Source organism: Pituophis catenifer, unplaced genomic scaffold (genome assembly GCF_029215685.1).
Source record: "Pituophis catenifer annectens isolate HBS135680 unplaced genomic scaffold, rPitCat1.0.hap2 SCAF_3, whole genome shotgun sequence".
Classification (NCBI taxonomy): Eukaryota; Metazoa; Chordata; class Lepidosauria; order Squamata; family Colubridae; genus Pituophis; species Pituophis catenifer.
This window is the reverse complement of record NW_027256883.1, coordinates 88,391,047-88,417,469: the sequence shown is the minus strand read 5'-3', so window position 1 is coordinate 88,417,469 and position 26,423 is coordinate 88,391,047. Positions and strand designations below refer to the sequence as shown.

General features: G+C 39.6%; 1 protein-coding gene across 1 annotated transcript in view; it reads right to left on the bottom strand.

Annotated features, from left to right (window-relative positions):
- Nucleotides 1-26,423, bottom strand: part of CTNND2 (catenin delta 2) — a 412,341-nt gene that overhangs the window by 48,852 nt on the left and 337,066 nt on the right. Inside the window, exons 14-15 of the mRNA XM_070942595.1 lie at nucleotides 25,004-25,177; nucleotides 17,827-17,977 (exon numbers count right to left, since the gene is read on the bottom strand). Coding sequence (XP_070798696.1) covers nucleotides 17,827-17,977; nucleotides 25,004-25,177 — 325 coding nt within the window. The remainder of the gene's footprint in view (nucleotides 1-17,826; nucleotides 17,978-25,003; nucleotides 25,178-26,423) is intronic.

Genomic DNA, 26,423 nt, shown 5'->3' with positions numbered 1-26,423 from the left:
TAAGAACCCTTTACATCAAACCAATTGGAGTATCCTACAAGGGAGATTCACTTATCTGATTGCGCTCATTGTATTATCACAGAAATATTTTCTATATATTTTATCCTGGAACCAGATTATGTGCTTTATTGATAAGGTCACAAGACTAATCAATCAATAAACTATTCTAATTCTAATTGTATTCCTCCTTATTCTATTAATAGAATTTTCTATAGGATCAAAGAGCTTTTTATTATTAGAGAAGCATCAGTTGAACAGAACTTATAAAAATAAATAGTACAAAATTTCAGAGAGGCAGGATTGCTGTGTACATCACATATTTGTATGAATAACAGTCTCTCCATGGCCATGTATAGCAAAACAATTGCAAAAAATAAAATAAAAAATAATCTATTTCTCAAAATAACTGTATTTCTCCACCTCTGTAAATACAGATTCTTTAGTGAAAACATTTCCACCCTGGTTTTCTTTCCCGATAGGCGCACAAATCTAACCCTGCAATAAAATTATAATCTGACATGAATGTTACTAAACACAGATGATCTATGGAGACCTAATTAATGATAAACTGTTTCACAGATTTGTTGGGTGAAATTACTTGTAAATAACATTACATGAGACAATAAATATATGCTGGTGGCTATCAAACATCTGCATATATTCTGTGTCTCAAATAAATGATCCAGAAACTATTATATTGTGAAGCTTTCTGCTTGGAATTTGGCTGGTTAATCCATACTAACTAACTGTAGTTGATTTATTAGCTATGTATTAGCATCTAAACACCAGTAACGATATGCTCTGTCATAATAGTGTAATAAGTATAGTGCAATAAGTATATAATAGTGCAATAAATATATATAAGTATAATAAGTAAATATATAATTTAGCAATCTATATATAGATATAATAGATACAGATATATGTATAGCCAGTGGTATTAAGTTTCTTAATTCAAGATTTAAAAGGTCAAAAGTCAGTAAATATTTAATGGGTAAACTTATGTATGGAAAAGCTCCACCCACTAATTGGTACACATACACATTGCTTCTTACATCTCCCCCCCCCAAAAAAACCCCCTAGCTCAAATCATTGCGTTTGTGTTTTCATTTTGGAAGGTGTGAAAAAATAGATGAAAATAAATCATGAGACATGTCATCTCTTCCCAATAGAGAATAGCAACAGTGATCCACAAATTCTGGGTGATTTTATTGAGGAAAACATTCTTTAATAGATAAGCCTCCTTCCTGTGAAATGCATGTGCATATTTGTATACACTTTACTCAATATTAATAAACTCAAATATCAAGCAATATAGCCATATCTTACTGCAAATCTGCTAATACCAAAAAGATTCGCCACAGAAATAAAATGAACTTTATTTTTGTCTAACATTATTTTTGATATAGTGGAAGAATTACCAGTTTTTCAAGAAATCACAATATTTAGCAGGCAAGTCTTTTTCATGGCATAATTACAGTCATAAATCTTATATTTAACATACTGGTACTTTGAAAACATTGGTTCCTTCTACAACATAACTAATAGAGTAATTGGCTAGCATTATCCCTATAACTTAGACTGTATAGATGAACATTTAGTTATCAATAAAAGGACTTTTACTTGTAGCTTCAGACCAAAAAGGGTCCTCTGCAGAAACTTTGAAAGGTCAATAGATTTCCTGCCTTGTTTTGGCATGAAGACAAGATTTCTTTTAAAAAATGGAGAGAAACGGTTCTTAGCTTTGAGGCTTTTACAATCAAAAGTTGGAATTGGCTTTTCAATGATGTATGTGTCCATGTGTGTATACACATAAACATATATTCACACATACATGGGGAAATATATGATATGTGTGAACACTACTATCAGAGTATTGTAGGTAAGAAGAGAAAAATTACTGGAAGATATAATAAGGCAATGTCCACAGAGCAGACTTTACATATTTAAAAAGGCAAAGAATCCCTATGAACGTAGAAGTCTCTCTACTTATATTAGCTTAGTAATGATATTGCAGGTAAACTTGCCATTATATTAGTGGCATAATTCTGTCCTGTACACCATTACAGTACTGTCTTACAGGCTTATATTACCTTGCATTTCTTGAATGCTTTCTTTCTTGATAATTAGTTCAGATGTATTTCAAATAGACCTACCCTTTTATTTTTTAGTAATCAGCAAAAAAACCCCAATTAATCTGAAGTTAATTAATTTAATCTGAAATATCAATGTAACAGCCGATTATTTTAATGCACTATAATTTTCCACCAGTTTCTTTCCCATTCTGTTTTGGTTGATAAAGAGTCCACAGAAAACACAAAGCTCAGAAGGGTATTATTATCTCCCCTGACATTTAACTTTTTTCTTTAAAGATATTATCTATATTATGGTAACAAATTGAGGCGATGATTAAAGATCATAGCTCCACAGTGGCTCTTTGCAGAAATCTATGAAAATATATTTCAGACCTCTGTACTCTGGAAGGAAATGGATGAGAAGAAAAGGTAATAGAAAATGATTATCCTCCGTTTCATAATCAGGGATCTTGAGTCACTAAATACATAGTTGTCACTGAAAGCTAGGTATGAATCAGGACAGAGGATATTCCTGCTTTGCATCTGAAGCAAAATGCAGTAGCACAGTAGAACTGTGTAAGGAGCTCTTAAGCTACCCATGGAAGCCCAAGGTGGCCAAAGTATAAGATGCTGAATGCTAATTGGATGTTGCTGAGCCTGATTCCAAAAGTACCAGAAGAGAAGAAGTCTAGGGCACAAGCAGGAAAATCTTTAAGCATTTCCCCTGTGGCAACAGTAGAAAAATAAAATAAAAAATAAAAACGCAAGAGAGTGTTAGGGAAGGGAACTTTACATAATAATAAAGTATAAGTAGGGACAGAAAAAAAATGCATCAACATTAGAAGAATTATATTTATAAAAAAAGTTCTCTGCTGAAAAGAAAATATTTCCTTAGCAATTTACTAGGATAGGAAAGCCTGACTTATCAACCTTCCTTTTGGGAGGACCTGGAAACTATGACAGCCTTGAGAGTATCAGTCTAATCAATATGATACCTGCTACAGAGAGGCAAGAAAATAACTCCTGTGCAAGAGAAAGAGACCAAGGAGCAGTCTTCTGCCAAGCTGTCAATACATCAGTTGCCTTAATGGCCAATAGGTTTATAAGGTTCAAAATAGCTGCTAGTGCTCAGATATTGACTCTTTCAAGAAGCATGTGCAAAGAAAAACTTTGAAATGTCAGCAGTCTAGACTTTGGTAAACAGCCTTCCAACTAAAGGTAGCAGGGAGTTGTATAAATCCTGGGACTTGACTCCCTCCCCCCCACAGTTTAGTCATAACGCAGAATGTAATGCAGTCCATTTCAGTCAGACCATAACACACAACTTGTGTAATATAAGAGAAACTTATCTTTCTGTTACAGTCCTTATGCACAGTGCACTAATGAAGTTCCTCCTTAATAAGATGTGAAAATTTACTAAACTTTCCAATTTCACATTGGTTCTACAATGGACTATGATCAGTGGCAATCAGTCATGTAGGCAAGTTTTAGCAGACAAGTCCTTCAAGAAAGGTTTAATTGAAACAGCCTAAGGAACAGCTATGGTACTTCACTTAACAAAAACAGTACCGTTTTCTTCCTGAAGCAAGTAAGGCCACTTCAATCAGGTACCTTATTCACATTACTAGTTTTCAGAGAAGTGGTACTGCAGTGGATTGGGCAGTCATTTCATGGTGGAAGCTGGGCTGAAATGGTCATGATGTTTTTCTCCTAGCCTCCTTACTCAGTTTCTGACTGTACACAGCCTATCTGAAAAAGCACTCTCTCTCCTTCTCTCTCATTTTTTGTCTTCCACCTCATTTCAAAATTTTGCACAAAGATGAATTATGGGGGGGAGGTACTGGAAAAGGTAAAAAAAAACATTTGAATCTAAAATTTGGAAGCATTTGGAGTTTGAAAAAAATATATTTAAGATTTTACATGCGGCTCATGGCTCTCAGATTACTTACTTCTGTAGTGAAGGTTGGAATGGAGAACATATATTTTTGAAATGGATAAAATTTTAAATCTTTGCTTAAGGATGCCAAATCTGAGCTGCAAAACTCCAGATGATCACTAGATGGAGATAAAGATGGAGGATGGACTCCAACACAAGTCTGAAAGCTTGGAAGGCTAACCGTCTGGTCCTGGTGACTGACCCAGATTAGATCCTGCAACATTATCCTGGACACATATATTCACCTTCATTAAAGTTATCTGTATCTTTTGTGATCATCTAATGACTATATGGATTTCTAAAATTGATATTTCCTAGCTTAATTAAATGGCTTCCACATCAGTCCCATATGGCCCCTTCCCATGCTTTAGCTGCTTATTCTCAAGGTCCAACAGAAAAATTAATATTGATATCTGAACTAGCTGCCTTTGATTTATTCCTTTTCATTCAATTAGAAAATCCCAACTCTTGAATGCAGGTGTCCTGGGTCCATCAAGCTAGAGTAAATGAAATTTAAAACATGAAAATCTAGCAGGTGTAGTCCTAAAGAAAGTCCAAGCTGAAAGATAACATAATTAAATAGAAGAGAGGTCTTATTGGTGAAGTTCATGAGGCAAGGCAAGATTTGTCAAAAAAAATAAAATAAAAATTAAAAATACAAGTTCCAGGAATTCTTTTAATTATTTATTAATGTAATTATTTAATAGTTGTTAAAAAAGTAACCACTTACTCAACAAATTGCAGAACAAGCCCTACAAATAATGTTCAAAAGTCTGTGAAGATTCCCAGTCATCCAGGTCATAGTTGTCTCAATGGTGCTTTTTTAAATGACTGGACTATTTTTTTCCCCTTGAGGATGAAGAAGAAAATGTTTCACTTCTCATCCAAGAAGCTTCAGCAGTTTGATTGGGGAGGGGGGGATTGGAAGGATAAGGTACCTATCCTTCCAGGTAATGACAGTTGAGACAGTTGAGAAGTGAAACATTTTGTTGTTCTTCCTCAAGGAAAAAAACAGTCCGGCTGTCTTTTGAAAAACACTTTTGAGACAATGTTCAAAAGTGCTTGCATTTTGTTTTTCTTTCTTCCTTTACATCACAGATGCTTGGCATTTACTTCTGGAAGGATTGGGTGGTCTACACCTGCCTTGTTTTCAAATGGCCACCTTTGCTATCATATTCATTTTCCATGGCTAGGTGAGAACTGAGCCAGTTTGGTATAGTGATTAAGACATCACGCTAGAAACTGGGGGACCATCAATTCTAGTTCCGCTAGAAAAACCAGTTGAGTAATCTCGGGGCCAGAGTCCTTCTGTCATTTTAGGAAAGAGACAATGGTATACCTCCTCAAGAAAACTATGGGCACTTCTCCAAGCAGTCTTCAAGAATTAGACATGATTGAATGGAAGAAAAAAAAGGTGAGAACTTTCACACTACAGTTAGTATTGATCCCTTTTGATTTCCAGCTACATTCCCCGCCCCCCCCCCGCCCCCACAAACTAGTCTTGTGTAGACTGAATGCTTCTCTATACATCAAGGCATTCCTATGTTTTCTACTCTGACTCTTCAGGTGGACATCATAATATTTCCAAAGGCTAGATGAACAGGACTCTTCAAGGTCTGAGTCAGAAGTGTCAGAAGATGCCTGATGATACCTCCAAACTGGCTAGGAACAAGATTCAATGACTCTTTGACTCCTTGATTATCTTATCCTAGTGCTCTTTGGCCAGCATCATGACAGTAGTTCTAATGATGTGGAGAAGATAACCAGCTTTTCTCCATTGAGAGTGGAGACAGCAGCCAGTGTGGGTAGTGCTAGTCCAATCAGCATGAAGGACTGAGTCTGTCAATCATTATTAGTTCCGCCCTTGTTGCCGGGCAGGCCAGCTTTTGACTCAGTTCTTCAGTGGACAGGCGTGTGGGTCTTAGTTCCTCCTGATTTCTGGCTATTTTGGCTTTAATCTGACTTTATTCTGGCTTTTTGACCTCGGATTTCCTGACTACGATTACTAGCTTTATTCCCTTATCTGTTGACTGACTCTCAGACTGTTTTTCTACATTGCATATGGTATTGTGGACTTTGTTACTTTGAAAGGCTGGGGATATTCAGCTTCGTTTACCTCCCCTGGGGGTGGTTGATCGCCCTGCGCGTTGTTGGGGTCGTTTGACTCTCTAACTCCTTGGCTTCAATTTCGCTGCCTTTTGGGCTCATTTAACTGTTTTTGTTCAGCTCTAGTGCAGCTTTTTTGCTGCGGTGGCCATTTTGCCTTGAATTTGCCTCATCGACGTCTTCATACCTGCGTCGGCCATTTTGCTTGCCAGTACTGCCTCAGCTTCGTCGTGAGGGCGGTGGCCATTTTGGATGCCCTTTTTTTTTTTTTGGCCATTTTGTTTGCCAGTACTTCTTGGCTTCGTAGTAAGGGTGGTGGCCATTTTGGATACCCTTTTTTTCGCCGCGACGCCTCTCAGCCTTACTTTTAAGCCGTGTTTAATTGACACCTAAGGCGGTGGCCATTTTGTCTCTGCCAGTACTGCCTTGGCCTCATAGTAAGGGCAGTGGCCATTTTGGATGCCCTTTTTCACTTCTTTCTGGCCATTTGAATTGCCTTTTATTACCAAGAGCCTTTCTGCTGGAATTTATTGCAAAGGAGAGCAACTGCCTGGCTTACTTGGGGCAGCTCACTTGCCTTCTGGCCCTTGAAGCACTCTACTGTTCAGTTGATATTGCTGGGCCATTGACTTTGGACACTGTTGGCTTGTGGAGTTATCATGCTTCCTAATCTTTCTACAAGGCTGTAATTACTCAAGGGCTGTCTAGTGGAGTGTTTGTGCTCCCATTGTAATTTTACCACCGCTTTCTCTATGCTGCTTCCCGTGGAGTTTCCTACGCTCCCCCCAGTGCAGCTGTGATCTCTTTTACCGGTGACATGCCCAAAGCCCTGTCTAAATCTAAACATGGCCGGAGGGCCAGTAATACTACTAATGGGCAACCTATTTCTGAACCTGTTTTGCAGCCTTCAACCCGGGAGGCCTCTCAGGAGCCATCCCCGGTTACAATTTCAGCTCGGCCCCACCACAAGTCACATTCTCATGGCTTGACTTCAAAGGCGGAGAAAAGGCGGGACAAAGTCTTGACCAAGCTCTGCAATAAGGCTTCTGCAAATATTGCCTCTGTGGTGACTGTTCCTTCCTCGGTGGTGGCAGTTCCGGTACCTGCAACAGTTCCTAGGCCTGTTACTCCGGATCAACTGTCGCTCCAGGATTGCCCTGTGACTGTCTCCACGGCTGACTTGTGGGGCTCGGAGGCCGCTCCTCCACTGGCCCCTTCAGATCCGGACCCCTTCCCGGGACCTATTTTATTTCCACCTTCAGCTCCAGCCCCTGTGCAGGTTCCAGCCCAGTTGTCATCTGAACAACTTCAACTTATGATTGAGGCCGCAGTGCAGAAATCATTGGCCGCCCGTTCTGGCCTTTCCAGCCGGGCAGGATCTGTGAGGTCCCTTTCTTCCATTTCCCCGGAAAGGGCAGCTCCTGAGATCATTCAGGCCAGGGAACCAGGCTCTCCTACATGTTCCCATGCCAGCCAGACCTCTACTGTCATGGAGGCTGAATGCAGTGATTCAGGCCTTTCTAAGGATGAAAATCTTCCTCCAGAACAACCGTCCTTCTCTGGGCTGTTCCCACAGTCGCTGTTTAAATCTCTTTTATTCAAAGCAGTCAATACGGCTCGCTTGTCATCTCCTGTCGTGGATCCGCTTCCGGCCTCCGCAGCGGGATCTTTGGACCCCACGTTTGCCGAACCTGTCAAGCCTATCACCTCCATTCCAACTCCACCGCTCTTCTTGGATGTAGTTAAGTGGCAGTGGTCTTCCCCGGCGACGGCCATCCTCCCTTGGGCTAACGACCGGAAAAATTTTCAGGTTGCCGTGGAATTGGACACTCCCCTACAAATTCCCTCAGTGGACGCTCCTATTGTTGTCTTACTTCCGAATGCTAATCTACTGGGCGATCCTGACGAAGCTCTCCGCCCTGACGAGCATCAATCCGACTTAGTGTTGCAGAGGGCACATCAGGGTGCCGCCTGGGCCATCCGTGCAGTGACCACTGCTTCCTTCTTCAATCGGACCACGCTCCTCTGGTTACGTCAGCTGCAGGACAAACTACCACCTGACGATATACGGGTCAAGCAAGACCTTAACAAAATTATTGCGGCCCTGCAATTTTCAGCGGACGCTACGCTTAATGCTTCTCGCTTTGCTTCCAAGACTCTGGCCTCCTCCATCACGGCTCGCCGTTTGGTCTGGCTCCGTCACTGGCAGGCAGATGCCCATCTTAAATGGCGTCTTGCATCCGTTCCCTTCAGGGGGTCCCGTCTCTTTGGGGATGCATTAGAACCCTTCCTCACCGAGAATAAGGATAAGAAAAAAGTGCTGGCTGCTGTCTATCGTAGAGAAGAATCCCGTTACAGTCCATACCCACCTCGTGCGCAATTTCGAGGTCCTGACACCGGGGGGGCCCTCCTCCTCTTCTTCCCCTACGTCGTTTACTCCCTCTAACAGGCAACGGGGTTATCCGGATAGGTCCTTTCGGGGCAAGCCCTTTGTTTCTCGACGGCCCTTTCGAGGGGGAGGGGGTCGTTCCTACCGGCGCCGTCGTTAATTGCATTTCTGATCCTCCCATAGGCAGCAGATTGGCCCTCTTTTCCGCCATTTGGGAGCGCTCCACCTCAGACAAGTGGGTCCAGGCCACCCTAAGATCAGGCCTGGCCATTGAATTTGTTTCTACTCCCCCCAACACCTTTGTGTGCTGTCCGATTTCTCGTAATCCCGAACGGAAGTCCCTTATGGACTCAGCGGTTCAGCACCTCCTGTCTATAAAGGCTATTCAGCCGGTTCCACCTGGTCAGGAGGATTTGGGGTTCTATTACCGGGTGTTCCTAGTTCCAAAATCATCGGGGGGGTGGAGACCTATTCTGGATCTGAAGCGGTTGAACAGGTACGTGGTGTACCGTAAATTTAAAATGCAATCCTTAAAGTCTATACTTGACGGTGTTCGGAGGGGCGATGTCCTCTCTTCCATTGACCTTACTGAGGCCTACTTGCATGTCCCTATCCTCCCTTCCCATAGGCAGTTTTTGCAGTTTTGTTATGGCGGGGTGCATTACCATTATAGGGCCCTGCCCTTTGGCCTTTCCTCTGCTCCCCATACCTTTACGAAGATTCTGGCCGCTCTGGTGACTTTTCTTTTGACTCCGTTCTGTTAGGCTTTTTGCAGTTTTGTTATGACGGGGTGCATTACCAGTATAGGGCCCTGCCCTTTGGCCTTTTCTCTGCTCCCCGTACATTTACGAAGATTCTGGCCGCTCTGGCGACTTTTCTTCGACTCCGTTCTGTTTAGACTTTTAACCCGGCAGGCTATCCTCGATGTTCGTCTGACTGTTGAGACCCTAGCAGCTCACAGTTTTTCAATTAACTTGGAGAAGAGTCATCTCTCGTCCTCTACTAGCTTAGTTCATTTAGGCGCCCTTATTGACACTCTCCAGGGCAAGGTTTTTCTATCTCCCGATAGGCAGGACAGTCTGCGAAGGTTAGCCTCCCAGGTAGAAAGGTGTAGGGTCGCGTTGCCATATGTCTTATCGCAACTATTGGGGAAGATGATATCTCTTGCCGTTACAGAAGGTGGGCAGAGGCACTTCTTCATGGCCGGTTCCGGTCCCTCCTGCGGTTCACCGGTCCCTCCGGTGGTGGTGTTCCCCTGCTCTCGCTGCGGGTTGCTTCTTCCTCGAAACCCCAAGAGTAGTGATGATGACAGATGCCAGTCTCCTGGGCTGGGAGGCCCATTGCCTGGGCCAACTGACTCAAGGGACTTGGATGCCCTCGGAAGCTCGTCGTCCCATCAATTGGCTAGAGCTACAGGCGGTATTCCTTGCCCTGAAGGCGTTCCATCATCTGGTCTCCAGAACTCATGTCCTGGTCCTGACGGACAACGTCACTGCCAAGGCACATCTGAACAGGTTGGGGGGCACCAGATCAAAGTCTCTTCTGGCGGTGACAATGACATTGGGACTTTGGTCAGAGCGCCACCTTTGTTCACTACGAGCGGAACACATCTCCGGGGTGCGGAACGTTCAAGCGGATTGTTGAGTACCAAGGTACCACTGTAAAAGCAAATCTCTGTCCAGTAATGTTTTTAAGGAAGTAATATCTTTTGGAGAAGAAAAGGGTATCTATACACTGTAGATAAAGATATGGTACATTGATCACACATTTCTTAATTAGCTTCAATGGAAATTCTATGTGCATAATTAATCTTCTTGATGGAAAGGCAATTGTGCACAGAAATGATGTCACAGTTTTATTTTTCTTCACTGCTTTGCATAGCTTAAAAGTAAAATCATTTAGGGTTTGATTTAGTCCATTATGGCTTTTGCAGGGAAATATCTTCACAGGATTTAATTAAACTGTATTTTCTTTATCTCAGTAATGTCTGAGGGCATCCTGAAGGCTATCATCATCATCATCAATAATAATAATAATAATAATAATAATAATAATAATAATAATAATAATAATGATGATGATGATGATGATAATATCATCAACCATTTGCACCAGTCAGTGGTATTTGTGACACATTTTTAAATGTTCAACTGACTGAGTTTCATGTTTAATGAATAAAACAGATAATAATAATAACAATTTATTGGCTGCCTATCTTACCACTACAACTTTTTGGTAAAAGATGATGTGAGCTATCTACACATCTCAATAAACATTAGTTTCCAGGAAGTTACAGATTACAAATTACAGTTTACAAATTGAAAATTACCTTTAAATAAAAAATGATTTAAAAACTATTAAAGCTAGATTTTAAGTGGAACAGCAAGGAAATGGTAAAGACAATTATTCATAATAAGCACAGTATTTGTTTCCTAATTTCAGGCTGCTTCTGATTCTTGATACAGCCAGTTCACACAATTTTAGAAGGTTTTCATCAGAAATCTTTTGCAAATTTAAGCATACATAGCTTGCAGCATGTTGTAATTTATGCATAGTGAATGCATCTTTGAATGATGGTTTGGGCCTGCTTCCAGTTCTAGTGTTCACTATTTCATGAGAGAGTCCTAATAGATGGGTTAGAGATATTATAATAACTAGTTGTTAGAAAATGGAACAAATGAGAAAGTTTTCAAAGCAGCACAGTATGGGAGAAGCACTGAGATACTCTACAATTCAGAAGAAGGGCAAAAGAACAAGCCTATAAGATGAAGGCATCTCTAGAACATTGCGTATTGCCTTCTCCCAAAATTAATCAGTAATAATCCATTCTTGAATAGAAAACAAAAAGAAATGATTTAAGGATTTGGAGTTTTTTTCTGTATATGTAGGACTAAAGATTCTAAGCTTTTACATTTGTAAAAATGGAAGACTGAAAGGGAGAGAACCAGTGGTGGGATTCAGCCAGTTCGCACCGCTTTGGGAGAACCGGTTAGCTTTCTGAGCAGTTTGGCAAACTGATTGTTGGAAGAAATCATTAGGGCAGAGAACCGGTTGTTAAATTACTTGAATCCCACCACTGGAGAGAACAGAAAATGATAACAATTAATGGCACACAAAGTTAGAAATATCACCATCTCCAGCTAATTCTGAGCAAGGAAAAGAAAATCATGCCTGAGTAATTAACATATGAAATTCAGTATCAGAAGGTATAATACCCATTAAGCAAATTGATGCTGTAGGGTTTGTTTAACCATCTCTGCTAACTATATAATCGATCCTTATGACCTGAGATTAATCCAGATTTCATAATAATATAGACAACATGACGAAATGCCTAATTATAATGTGTAACAGCTCCAAACTGAACTAGATTCCCATTCTTAATCTATTTTCCCTTTCCATTTGAGAGGGAAAATTCATGGTGCTGTTCTTTCTTCTTCTAATGATTCCTTCCCCTTGATTTTGTAAGAGGAGGACAGCTTATTGGACAAATCCATGGGAATGAAAGATTCTTAAATAAGGGAATAACTGAATAAAGAGAATTCCAAATCACCTAAGAAAAGGTGGTGGAGTGTCAGGCAGCTTAGGTACCCTTCTGCCCCTGGCAGTAGCCAACCCCGCCCTGTCTGCACTTGTGCTGGCCTGAAGCAGCTACTTATCCACCCACTGACCTGTTTGCAAGCTGCCCTGGATTCACAACTTCCTTCTAGTTCCTCATTCACTTTTGTTTGTTGGAAGTCAGCAAGAAGCTGTGAGGAGGTGCTTGTTTTATGACTGGTGATACTCACTTAACAAAAGCAACACGAAACTGCTGGGATTGCTGTTGCTAAGTAATGAAACAGGATTTTGCAAATGCATCACTTAGAAACAGAAATTCTGGTCTACTACAACTACAGCTATTACTATTGGTAAGCAAGAAATTTAATATGGACCACCTCTATCCCAAACACTAGAGCGCTAACTTGAGTTTGTAAAGATTCAATTAAATTCTAAAGTATCACTTTTCTGAACCACATTATCACTTTGTATCAAAACACTGAATCAAACTGTTGTCTTTGAATTCATCTAATGATTCAATACCTCTTACATGTATGGATTCTAACCTTGCAAACTAAATCAACTTCCCAATCAGATAAACACCACTCAATTGTCTGAAAACACGAACTGAAATGGATTGAACAAACTGAATAATCATTTCAATTTCATTAGAACTGATCCTTACACTCCCAATGAACAATATCCAGTGAACATCATATAAGGATTTCAATTGCATTGTAAGAAATAGCTCACAGTGCTTGGAACACTTTTTGAGACCCCTTTCTTTAGGTACAAGTAACTATATCATACTTATGAACTAAATATAGGTATAGGCGACAGTCATGATTGGCTCCTCTGCTACTGCTGCTAATGTCACAAATGAAATCTAATGGATGAGTTTTAGGTGTTGAAATTTATTAAACCATTACTACCATTTCACTCCTAAATCTTTTGACATTGGACAAGTTAAAACCAGGAATGCATGTGGGAAGCCTCTAGCTTTTAAGTAACCCCAAACCCTAAAGTCCTGAAATTGCACTCTTGAAATGTAGCTATTCCCTTGCCAATGTTTTTTAGCACAATTCGGGGATGCTAGGGGCACATGCTCAAGAGCTGCTGCATGTCCATCTTTATCTAAGTCTAAAACTTTAAAAATGCATTTAATGAACTCAGACTTGAATAGTGAGAACCATTGTACTTCAATGCATTTCATAAGCCGTCAACATCTTGCAGAGAATGAGATCTTCTCATTCATTTACTTTTATCAAAAGAAAGGATGTAGAACTAATGTACACAAGCAGCATTTTCAGTTGAAAGAAAGAACAATTCAGCCACTGCAGCAAATTATATTTTAAGAATTTGATTGTTCCGTTTCAGTGGTTTTTTTGGGGGAGCAGGATTTAGATTCTAATGTGTGTTTTAAACAGTGTTCTGGCTACTCCATGTATTTACTGTTAAAACAACTTGAGCTCAAAGAAAAGGAAGCTATAATATTTTCATTAAAATAAACAATAAGAAATTAATAGAGAAAGGATAGCCTACTATCTTTCATGAAAATCAAACAACTTTTTCAAAGGGTTACGAATAATAAAAGCATTAGGAAAAATTGAGATATGAACGGAAGAAAATCTTGTCTTTCAAGTCATATTGAAAGTTACTTGACTAATTTGGGTTTTATGGGAATGGAGATTTTTTTAAATAGAAAGCTGTAGTTTTTATTGTACTTTATATTCCTCCCCTATCGTACAGATTTATGTCATGAATAAGTATCACATATTTTTCCTTTTTCTAGTACATTGTTTTCATTTAGGTGCAAAGAGAAGAAAAAATGCAGTCATACGAATGACACCATATCCTCTATTGTGAACTCTAATTAAAATAGAAGCTTGGAAAAAAAAAACAATTGTTATTTCTATATTCTTTATACAAATTCATTGTACTTATGTTTATTTGGGGCCTTCAAGTCACTGTTGACTACTGGTGACTGTCTAGAATAGTCCCTGTAATTTTCTTGGCAGGGTTTTTCAGAAGTGGGTTGCCATTGCTTTTTTCCTAAGATTGATAGAGGCTGACTGATGCGTGTCCACCCAGCTGGTTTCATGTAAAGGCAGGACTAGAACTTACAGTCCCCTGGTTTCTAGCCTACTACACTGGACTGCCTCTTAATTTACCTTTACACATATTTTGAGATAACAAAAATATATAGCTTAAGAAAATTCTGAATAAAGCTCAATAGATAAAGTAATAATCAGTTAGTTGGGGAATAAATTTCCTTATAATATCAAATGTTTGAATGTGCTGGGTTTGCAGATAATATTTTCATAGAATAAATTACTTGGGTATGTCTAAGAGACTATAAAACTTGTTAATCTTAATTTCTGAAGTAGGTCTGATATTGATCTCTATATACAGTACAATTACTGAAAGATGAAATGAAAGGTAATAATATTTGTGAGACCTTCTGGGGGTTAAAAATGCTTGTGATCGGAAAATATAGTTTTGTAACAGAAAATACCTGTTTTTAGTTAGATTACTGGGAGTATCACCCTGAAATCTACACTGCATGTAACTTTTTAAGACAAAACTAGTAAGTCAAGTTCCCTGTTAATAGTAGAAACAAGCAGAGCACACACTTAAGCTAGAATTTTCTTTTGTTTTTGCATTGCCCAATGAAATTAATGTAGCTAAGAAAACTGAATACACATTTGGAATCATAAAGTTTCTAACTTAATTTTGGATTCTATCTCTTTTTTGGAGGGTGGGATAAGATAAGTAATGATCTGATATAGATGGAGATTTTATTGATCCCAGTTTACATCTTATTTTATAATTGGGCAAATTCTTTGCATTGAGCCATATTAGGACAAACCCGACAAACAATAGATTAAGAGATTTAGATCTCTAGACTCTACCATGAAATATCATATAAATAGCCACTATTTCAATATTAATATTACTGTACATCCATGTAACTTTGTATCAGTGTTCCATACTTTGACATTTATTGCATCTTAGTAAAAATATTCCTACTGTCTAAAAATTTATGTAGCTTGCATGAAAAGTAGCATGAATTGATTATTGAAAACAAGCAGCTCCTGACATAATACAAGCTTTGACTTTCAGGCTTATAAACCTTTCATTGATGAAGGCACTCTAGTGCTCGGAGTTTGTAGAAGACAACTATCCTCTACATATTCCTAAAATAAGTTCAGTTGGTTCGAAATCTAACCCAAATAAGTGCAGCTTTCTAAAACTGCACTACATAGCAGATTTATACCTATATTTTTTCTTTAAAAAAGGAGAATTGTTTTCCAATAATTATAACTCTAAATAATACCAAGAGAGTGTCCTTGTTAGGAGGTGGCAATTAATATTCTTCAAATCAAAACCCGTCGCTACCGGTTCTCTCATGGGCGTGCTCGTGCGCGACACTTCTGTGCATGCGCAGAAGCATCCGGGAGGGTGGGCAGAGCCTCCTGCCGCCGCCACCAGTTCGCCCGATTCGGTGTGAACCGGTAGCAACCCACCAGTGCTTCAAATGTCTTGAACTATAATGCCCCAAATCCTCACCACTGGCCATACTGGTTGTGGCTGCAGGATCTGAAATCAAATACAGAAGGACTGCTTTTTATCCTCTATACCAGGGGTGTCAAACTCATGTTGTCATGGCAGCGTCACATAATTTATTGGGACGTTTTCCCCCTTCGTTAAACTGGGCACGGGCATGGCCAATGCATGACGCATCTGGCCCACGGGCCAGGAGTTTGACAGCCCTACTCTACACCCTGCTCAAAAACAGAGATCTGGGCCATGATTTCAATTTTTTAAAAAACAAAGCTTCAGTTGCTATGTTGCTTTGTCCTAGCTCCATTTTAGCAGAGCCTTTAGATCATACCTCTTAGATTTTGGGGCACACAGTGGTTTTCAGTTGCATAGTTGTGAAGATTCCCCACCCCCCCAAAATCTGGAGAAAACTTAAATCTCTCTGCACAAGGAGGCTGTCTACTTCTATTGTACTGTAGAACAAGGTTCAATACATGAACACATCAGTTAGAAAATATTAGACTGGAGATGAATTCACAGTAGTTGATGTATACAGGGCCTTTGCTTGAGGGAGTCTTTATTGTTATGATACTTGATGTTCCAGAAATCTAATAAAAATATGATTTATAAGTGTATTTCAAAGTTCCCATCTTTAACTTGCAAACAGTGAAAACATCATCTTTACAATCGCCTAAATATCCTCCTTAGAAATAAAAAACCTTCTGTGAGTTCCCTTAGTCATTCTTTAATTATTTTCTTTTCTAAATTGTTGTAAATAGTGACTGAAGATGATAAATTGACAACTTTGGGACAGGATGATTAGGCAGTTGGACATTAATCCAAGATGTGATATAACAGGAATGTTTTTTTAAAAGAAGGAGAGTACATGTAGTTCTTGACTTATGACCATAACTGAGCCCAAAATTTCTGTTGTAAGCAAGATGGTGGCTAAGTGAATTTTGCAAACTTTCTTGCCACAATTGTTAAGCCAATCATTGCAGTTGTTAAATTAGTAACATGGATATTAAGTGAATCCAGCTTCCCCATTAACTTTGTTTGTCAGCAGGTCGCAAAAGGTGATCACGTGACCCCAGGACACTGCAACTGTTATAAATATGAATCAGTTGCCAAGTGTTTGAATATTAATCACATGACCAGAGAGATGCTGCCCTGGTTGTAAGTGTGAAAAATAGTCATAAGTTCACTTTTTCAGTGCCATTGTAACTTTGAATGGTGAATAAATGAACTGTTGGGAGTTGGGGATTACACCCCAAAAGCATTCTTTTTATTGTTACAGCAAAGCTGACCCTTTGTATGATATGGTGAAAATATACAGTATATTACATTATCTCAGAATACTATTGGTCAGATATATTTTCACATGAATTGAAAAACGTCTTAGACAGAAATGTACATGTCAACAGCCTTCTACACAGCAGCTTTAAAAGCAAATAAATCAGCCTTCAGTCCTGGCGACTGGTTGGACAATCCCTGCAGGATTTTCAGAAGTAATATTCTACTGCCTTCTTCCAAGGTTTGAGATACTGTCCCAAAGCCACCCAGCTAACTCTGTGCCCAGGTTCAGGACTGGAATTCATGATCTCTCAGCTTTAGCCTGGGATCTTATGGTAAACTGCCACCATCTTGGATTTGCAATTCTTGTGGATAAAATGAAAAAGTTGGTATTACCCAGAAGAAAGCAGAATACAATACAGCATTACAATAAAGCAGCACACTGAGTTTGCTTCCAGTTGAGCAGAATGGCATTCCTATTAGCAGAAGAGAGGCAAATGTCTTTCATCTGTGTAGACTGCCTGAAAACTGCTTCAGATGAATGGAAAACTCTTTGTTATGAGAGCATGCAAGAGACATTAATTAAACAAGTATTCCTGCTGGTGGGATCCTTCCAATTCTACTTAAACTTTTCATCTGTTTGTCTCTTTTCTATCCTTTGTCAGCTTTAACCTATAGCACTTGAACAAAACTCAAAAGCACATGCAGTTTTGCACATAATGAGTAGTGTCAGATAGGATTCTGTCTCCCCAAAAGATAAAAACACAAAATACATACAGACTTTTCAAGATTAACCAAGAATAGAGAATCCCATTCTGGAAGTATCTTAACACATTAAAGTGCTCAATATGTTTAATTTCTCATCAAAGCTTAAGCAGGAATGACAGATTTATATTACATTTTAGCGAAGTTGGGGTGAAGCTAATAAATATCACGTTGTCACCTACCTATTAGTTCTTTATTTCGGACATCTAAGGCCATATTCCGTAAAGCTGTTGCAACCGCACATACCACCCGATCATTGTCTATTCGAAGAAGTTCTACTAGTATAGGCAGGCCTTTTTCTTTCCGTACTGCAGCACGGATATATACTGACCACTGCAGGAAAAAAAAAATGAACATGACAAATCAAATAATTTTCATCATCTGAAGAAGGAGGCTATAGCAAAAGTTATTTAGCTATGGAAAACAATGATAAAAAATCATCATTTTATATAAACTCATAACTGCCAATCTCATTTTGAATTACTGACAGATACCGTCGTTACTATCCTCATATTGTAGAAGACCAAATAGCTTTGTCTGACAGTATAGTTTGGGATTGAACCAGATATGTGGTTAGCCAGTTCACTTCACAGGTTTGCATCAAGCTATAAGGTGGGAAATATTGTATGGGAAAGTAGGTAATTGCAGAAAGTATGTATGAACTGTGCCGTTTCCCCCCCAGATAACATTGATGATTGGATGAATCAGAAACAAATAAATATATATTTTGCTTTCTTGAACTCCATCTACTCAAAACCTTTCCCAGATGTTCCAATCCACTTTATCATGAGCACATTCTGAAAAGCAGTTAGATGTTATTAGGTGAACATTTATTGTATATGTGTCTGTACATAAACACCTACAACACTCACACAAACTTTGCAACAATACAGCATATAGTCCAAGCTCCCCAAACTCCAACAACTAATACTAATTCTGTCACTGTGTGTGCTCCTATATGCATTTTGAGTTTATGCTCTTTCCAATGTTCTGTATAATAAATCACTTTTGAAAGACTGCTGCACAATTAAGGTGGAATGTAAGGCAGGAGCCTAAACTACTGTATCTTAGGCATATATATAAATTGTATCAAATAATAATCCTGTTTATAATGTTTTCTTTGTGAAAACTCCATATAGAAAATCCCATAATTGTCACTGTGAATCAAACTATAATCCTATCTATGCTTTCAAATTATGAATCTTCTCAGATATTTTATTAATCATGCAAGAATTCTTGGGGTACTGTCAATAAGGATATGTTTGCAAGCAATTATCCTCCCCATATTTCTTTCAAAAGAATTCAGTATGAGATGCTGCTACTTCATTCTTTTTCTAAAATTGAGAAATAAATTCATTCTTGAATATGTTCACTATTGTTATTAAGCAAAGTCCTGCACATATACTCTAAAAGTCAATAAACCTCAATAAGCCTACTAGATAATTTTTTTAAAAAATGACAAAGAAAAATAATTTTTGAGGGGTGGCAGTGTGTTTTGAAATTGGAGTATACTTAATCATCCAGTTAGTCCATAAATCAGACTGACATCAGCATTCAAATAATTGCTCAGCATGAAAGGAGAAAACGTACCTCTGAGAACAGCCCATTCTAATTCAGAACACAGAATAACAGAGTTAGAAGGGACCTTGGAGGTCTTCTAATCCAACCTCCTGCTTAGGCAGAAAACCCTACACCACTTCAGAGAAATGGCTGATTCAAACTGAGGTTCTACAGTAAACAACATTTTCTTTGCCATAGCATTTATTTGCTATACCAATTAAAGGAGAACATTTCTGTAATATACTATTACGCTTTAGTTTGTCATTGTTATTATGAAAAATAATTTCCTTGACTTTATTCTTCCATTAGATTAAACAAAATCAATTTAAGAGGCCAACATGGAAAATTAAGATATAAGTTTGGTGCTTTTGTTTAACAGAGTTTTAGATATAAGTAATTCTGAGTGGAGGAAATCATGAATCTCCATTGATTGTCCAACACCCCCCCTTCATTCTGAGAAGAAATGGCAGTAATTTCCCTCCCCCCAGCTTTGACCAGACTTGAGTAGCCTGGATGGTATGTAGGACAGGCAGAAAAACTTGTAACCAAACAGCCAATGCACATATCCCATCTGCCTGAGCAGACAGGTAGGAGGGTTCATATTAACAGTAAACCAAGCCTTTAAGTAGGGGAGGAAGAAATTTGCCCAGATTAGCCTGAGCAGCTTTCCTCAATTCTATTGTTGCTAGCAAAAGCCCTTTGTATTAAGACTGAAGAAAAGAAGAAAGTTGGGATATGTGAAAAAGGCAGATTACCTGGGAGAGGAGCAGAGAGAGAAAAAAAATCTGGAGTAGGAGAAAAGATTTCTGGATGAAGAGGACAAAATGGGGACTAGAAGTAGCCACATGATTTTGGTGAACTAGTTTCTGGGAGAAGCAGAAAGCTAAGCAACACTTGTGCAAGAGGGAAGTGTTGTAAGAGTGAAACTAATCTCTGTGACTGGAGTTGAGGAAGAACACTGAATCAGATCAGGAAAATCTACAGGCAGAGAGAATAATGCCTGCTTCAGCATGGATAAGGCAAAGTATTTAATGGCTAGAGTATTAAGTGCCGATAGTAAAAGCAGTATTTCTGGGCATTAGGTGAGAGAAGCATTGAACTGCAACTCACAAATCTCTAGGGAGTCAACAGCTAAGAAGAAAAGCTCCTAAAATTTGGACTGAAAGCTGACATCTATGGGAACAGTTTTCAAATTCCTGACAGGTATTAAGCTTTGGGATTTAAAATGAGAAATTTGAATTCCATTCTGTATTTTTTTATAACTTGCAAACTGAAGAAGCTGCAGACTCTCAAACCCATCCAGTTAGTGCCAGTGTGCATCATTAAATGTTCGCTCATCCATAAAATTGATCTGGAGGCTCTCTGTACTATCTCCATGGCCAAACCTCCAAGGAAGAAGAAAAGGGGAATCAAGATGGGAGCTGAGAATCTGTTCAATTAGCACCGGTTGCTCCCTGCTATGGTGCATCTGACAACAGGACCTTTTGAATGAGGTTGGGTATTGGCTGTCCCAAGCATGAAGTGCTCCTTGGAGTGCTGGGAGCTACAAGCAGCATCTTACATGTGACATCTTCCAAACATTGCAAGCGGAATGGCAGAGAGCACCCTCTGACCCTACCTCAATTAATGTTTTTTTTGCCTGATTTTTCTTGGGATTTGGAAGAACAAATCTGTTTTCCTGACAAACATATCAGTTTCCATTAGTGTGAAAACACTAGGAGGGATCAGGACAAGCTAGGAGCAGCTCAGGAAAAAATTTCTTTCTGGGCAATTAAATATTATAGATGAGGTACTGATTCCTTGCATTAAACTAATTAGCCTGCTTCATGAATTTTGATATTTTGAATGTGTCTGCTAATGGTTTCCAGGAATTTTTGAATCAGAGGTTTATTGCCCTTCTGTGACTCCATTCTTACATGTTTTGTTATATCTGAGAACCTCAGTTCCAACCTGTTTGGTCCATGCCCACTCACTCCAAGAAGAGTCTAGTGCAGTGATGGCGAACCTTTTAGGGACCAAGTACAACCCAAAACCCACTTATTTATCACAAAGTGTCAACATGGCAATTTAACCTGAATAATGAGGTTTTGTGAGGAATTTCAATCACTCTTTCACAACTTGACTTCTCCCTGGTGGCACTGGATTTATTTAACAGCACAACTCAGGAATGATGGGAGTGTAGTAGCCTCTGGAGGACCATCACATCCTTATTCCTTCCCTTCCCCCCCTCCTCTGATTTCACCTTCCTTCCTTTAATCCTGTATATTATGGTTCGTTATTGTTAGTATTTATTAAAGAATGTTGTGTAGCTTAGAAGCTCTCAGCAAAAATAACAGCAGCTATTGTTTGTGGCTGAAGCTATCCCGGGCTGTTATTTATACATACACACACACACAAACACACACACCTATTTTTATTCCACTTTCCCTGGGTCCTTGGGAAAGGAATGGCATCTTTTCCCCATCCCCATCTTTAATAAACCTAACCCCCCTCGCAGCCTTTTAGTTACTATTGTCCTACCTTGCTTCCCCTCCCCTTAGAACAAGGCTAGGGAAGAAAGCCAGGAGGGGGGAATCTAAGGGGGAGGGAAGAAGATACTCAGGCAGATCCCTCTCTGAATAGTCTCCCACCCAGATTTCAACTGATTTCCTCTCCAATCCTCCGACAAACAGACCCCACCCCCTTTTTGGACTCTGGACTGCCGGGCCTTTATTTTCCCCATTTATTGGGGGAAATTGGATTGTTATTGGGTTTTCCCCCACCCCACACCAAAAGGAAAGCCAGCCAGTCTTCTTCTTCTCCTCCTAGAAGCCCCCATACCCTTCCCCCTGCCCCCTTCCCCCTATCCCCAACTCAATCTCACTTCAAGATAGAGGAGTGTGGGCTGGAAACACGAGTTGGGACGATGTGGGAGAGCACCTTCTGACCCTCCAGCGCTCGGCCCGCAACTCTCTGTGCTCCTCCTGGCCTTTTTTCCCTCCTTGCTGAGGAGGGAGGGAGCAGCCCTGATGCCTCTGCTGCCACCACCACCCCCAACAGCCCCAGCCATCGCTACCTGGCTTCCTCAAAGGCAGTGGTGGGATTCAGCCAGTTCGCATCACTTCGGGAGAACTGGTTGTTAACTTTCTGAGCAGTTTGGTGAACTGGTTGTTGGAAGGAATCATTAGGGCAGAGAACCGGTTGTTAAATTATTTGAATCCCGCCACTGCTCAAAGGCATGGTGCATTTCAAAGGTGGCAGCTTGCGTCTGGAGGTGCCCAACAGTGTCCTGCTGTGAGAGCTGGGCCAGGCCTCTCCATCGTCCAACTTGCTAATGGGGGCGCTTCTGTTGGGCCGGCCACCCCCCCCAACTGGGCTTTTGTGCTCAGCACTCGTCCCAGGGAGGGGAGCACTTCCCCATGCCACTCCCTTCTTTCTCTTGGTCCCACAGACAAAGAAGGAGGAAGGCCAGGCTTGGGGGATGGCCCCCTCCCCACAAGATCCACCCCGCTATTCTCTCCCAGCCCTCTTTGCTGGCAGCAACAGCAAATGTACCGCAATGAAGGCAGAATGCTGTTGCCATGCAAAGGCAAGTGCAGGGGTGCTTTGCTCCCGCACTAAGGATCCACCCGTTGACCATGACAGCTCTTTCATCCATCTGCCATGACAGAATGACAGGGAGCTGCAGCAGAGGGATGAAAGAGCTGCATGGGTTGCATTGTGGCTCCACGTCATAATGGGCTTCAGGAGGAGGACAGGACCCCACCTCCCCCATTGTGAAGTGTGTGAGTGAAAAAGTTCACTCAATCAATTCCAACTTCGCGAGATCTTTTTCTTTCTGAGAAGTTGCAATTGATTGAGTGAAACACGATGGAGAAACGCTATTGGAGCTGGGCTGAGGCGACAGTGTGCGTGCCCACAGAGAGGGCTCTGCATGTCATATCTGGCACGCGTGCCATAGGTTTGCCATCATGAGTCTAATGCCTTATGCTACCCAATTGTTACTTCAGAATAAAAGAAAATATTTAACTTTAATATTTAACTTAAAATTAATGTTTCAATCATAAAAGCTCTATTTGGATCACCTCAATAGGAGAAATGGCTACTAGTCTCTGGCCACATGGCTTATACTACTGTAGCCAGAAGCTGAGATATTGTTTTCCTTTTTATAAATATTATACACACGGGTTACAGGGAAGTAAGTGCTCAAGCTGTGAGAGTCCCATCTCTCACACAATTGGTATGAAGGAGAAGAAGCCTGGTCCAGGCATTTGCTTCTTTCAGAAAGTGGGAAGTGGGAAGTGGCACAAGGAAAATACTACATAAGCTATCACCAATATATACCAAGAATGGCAAAGTGACAAGGGCAATGACCCCTTTCACCACCATTTCACCCTTTCCAGAGATTGAACTACATCATCTAGTCAACAAAGCTGAAATGAGGGAAACTGGAGGGGGTTTCTTACCTTTCCCCCCCCAAAAGGAACATGTGAGTACCCATGCATTCTCCAATTAATACATTGTTAAGAGTATCTGGCCTTTCCAGACTATTTATTTGCCAGGAAACTAACCAGCTTAACTAAGTAGAGAATAAAGTGTTTTACACAAAGATCATATAAGCATGTAATTTCTTGAGGGAGGGAAATGAACACATGCATTTTGCATTTCCTCACAGAGCCTAAATATTTTCAGATGCACATTCATATCTGAAAGACCTTGCACTTTTTGCTAATGATACTGTTACTTGTATATCATAAACTTTTGCTGGCTGTCCCTGGCAGGTATTTAATCTCAAGGAAATGTTCTGGTTAACATGAAGGAAGCTTTATTTGCAATTGGACTGCTGTAAATAAATATTTTTTACATCATAAAAAAGCCCCCCTATCGGCAAGTGGCAGATTAAAATTTCATTGCTTTAGCAAAGTCCACATAAGTCTATATATAATTAGGCATTTTTTCTCCTTTCAGGACAGAGCATCCTCCAGGGTCAAACACATTTTAGGCAAATTGACAAGACAGAATGAAAAAGCTTAAGGTAACACTGCTTATTCTATATGAATTTTCTGGGAAAACAGATCATTTTATTCACTGCTCAGTTGTACCAATTTTGCTCGTCAAGCTCCCATTTCAAGGAAAGATTGTTTGGTCAGACATGCTTACCTTGGACATGACAAGCTATGAATCTTATTGATATATAGGCTATTTTTAGCAAGCTGTAGCAGGATAAATCATGTTTTCTATTGCCTGGTCCATATAGATTAGTATATTGAACTAACAGCATAGCATAAATAAAACACGCTGGCATAATATGGAAACAAATATATTAAATCACATCACAGTTCTACTACCTGAGCTCATACATCTTGGAGTGAAACTAATTAAGTTTTAAGGAAAGATTTCCTGCTTCACATTTAGTCAACAGAGCACCTTAAGGTTGTTTCTCAACCTCAGATAAGGAACCTAACTCAATTTTCTCATTTGTTCTTGATAATTTCCTAAAGCTGTCAGCAAGGATGTTAATTGGTGCTAAATATAACTGTGTATCTTCACAATGAAATGGTTTTATTTAACTCAAGCAAACAATCAGGGTTAAAGGAGGGAATATGGCTTCTGTATTTTTAATATGAACCAATAACAATATAAATAGAGTTTAGAACCAATATGCTTGCAGTCTTATGAATAGCAAGAATTCCTTATTGATCTTACAGTAGGGAAAGCAATTGTTATCTGGTACTCCAATTAGTTTTTAATTATCCAATTTAAGACATCTAGGCTGTTTTAAGAGTCTGGCCAAGTGCAAAGTGAAGGCAGATTTCATACCTTCCAACTACCTGCAGCCAAATTCTGTAGTGCACCAGCTGCCCCTTCCAGTGTATCTGGATTTGAGCACTCAGAGAGAAGTGTGAGGTAGGGTTTGACTATGGATGGGTGCCATAGCATCTGGATTCCTTTTGGTGGTTCTGCACAGTCAGGGAGAGGACCAACTCCATCCCACTGAAAAGAAAAAAAGATGAACGTTATCAGGGCAGAGCAAAAGAGAAAAGCTTGCATTAAAAATAAAGATGTACTTCTATTCTTATAAATTTAATACACACTCAAGGACACCTAATGCAAATAAATATTTATTTTGACCATTAAATAACTTACCTGTTATCTTATTTACGATGGCTGAAAGTCTTCAATTTTAGGGGCAATGTAATTCAACTGTTTGGAAATTGATGCCAAATGAGATTTATGCCATCACAAACTTATATCTAAATTAAACCAAAAACTAAAACTGATTTAAAATAACATAAGGAACAGAACTAAATCCAGTCTAAAGACCACACTAACTGCAAATAATTAGAATGAATCCAGTGATGATGAGGAAGCTCATTTTTAGAATAAGGGCAAAGGAAGCTTCTGTGCTCATCAAAACCTCATCTGTTGCTGCTGTGCAGGCTTAGCAAAAGCTTTTCTGAATCTTTTCAGAAAGGTTAGGCATGAATGTTCTCAGAACAGGGAGGAAAGTCTTGAATCTGCAGCAGAATAGAGCTAAATCTCTCTCCCTCCCTCCCTCCCTCCCTCTCCATCTCTCTCTCTCTCTCTCTCCATCCATCCATCCATCCATCCATCCATCCATCCATCCATCCATCCATAGTATCTGCTAGTTTTCTATTAGTAGTCCCCAAAGCAATGTACAATTATAAAAAATAAGCAGATTATATGCCAATAATGGGGTATGTCTAATGTTTCATTCAAGTAAGAGACCTTCCCTTTTCTGTGAAATGAGAGTGAAGGATCTACATGAACAGGTATTCATCTCTCCCCATATCTATTTTAGAGGATTGGCTGATTATTCAGTCACCAGAAATATACAGCTATACACAACAATAAAAGTTAAAACATTATAAAACAATTTAAAAGGTATGTTCCAAATACATACAAGTAGGAGCAAAAGAATATTATATAGCAACCAGTAAAATCATCAACTTAAAGCTATTTGTGATTTCATTTATATATTTGTTTATAAATATGTATTTCTCAAGTGCCTTTTGGGGTAAAGTTCTCCCAGAGATGTATTTAAGTGACTCTTTTTTAAAAAATGCTGCCATGTTCGGTTTGGCCACTTGGGTATCTGTCAACTTCTCCCATGTTCCCACAGATTTTTTGTTCACTATTAAGATCTGCCACATCTTCTCCTTTTCAATATATTTTTTCTGCGGCTGTCCCCACAGACTTCAGTTAAGTCGGGCTTTTG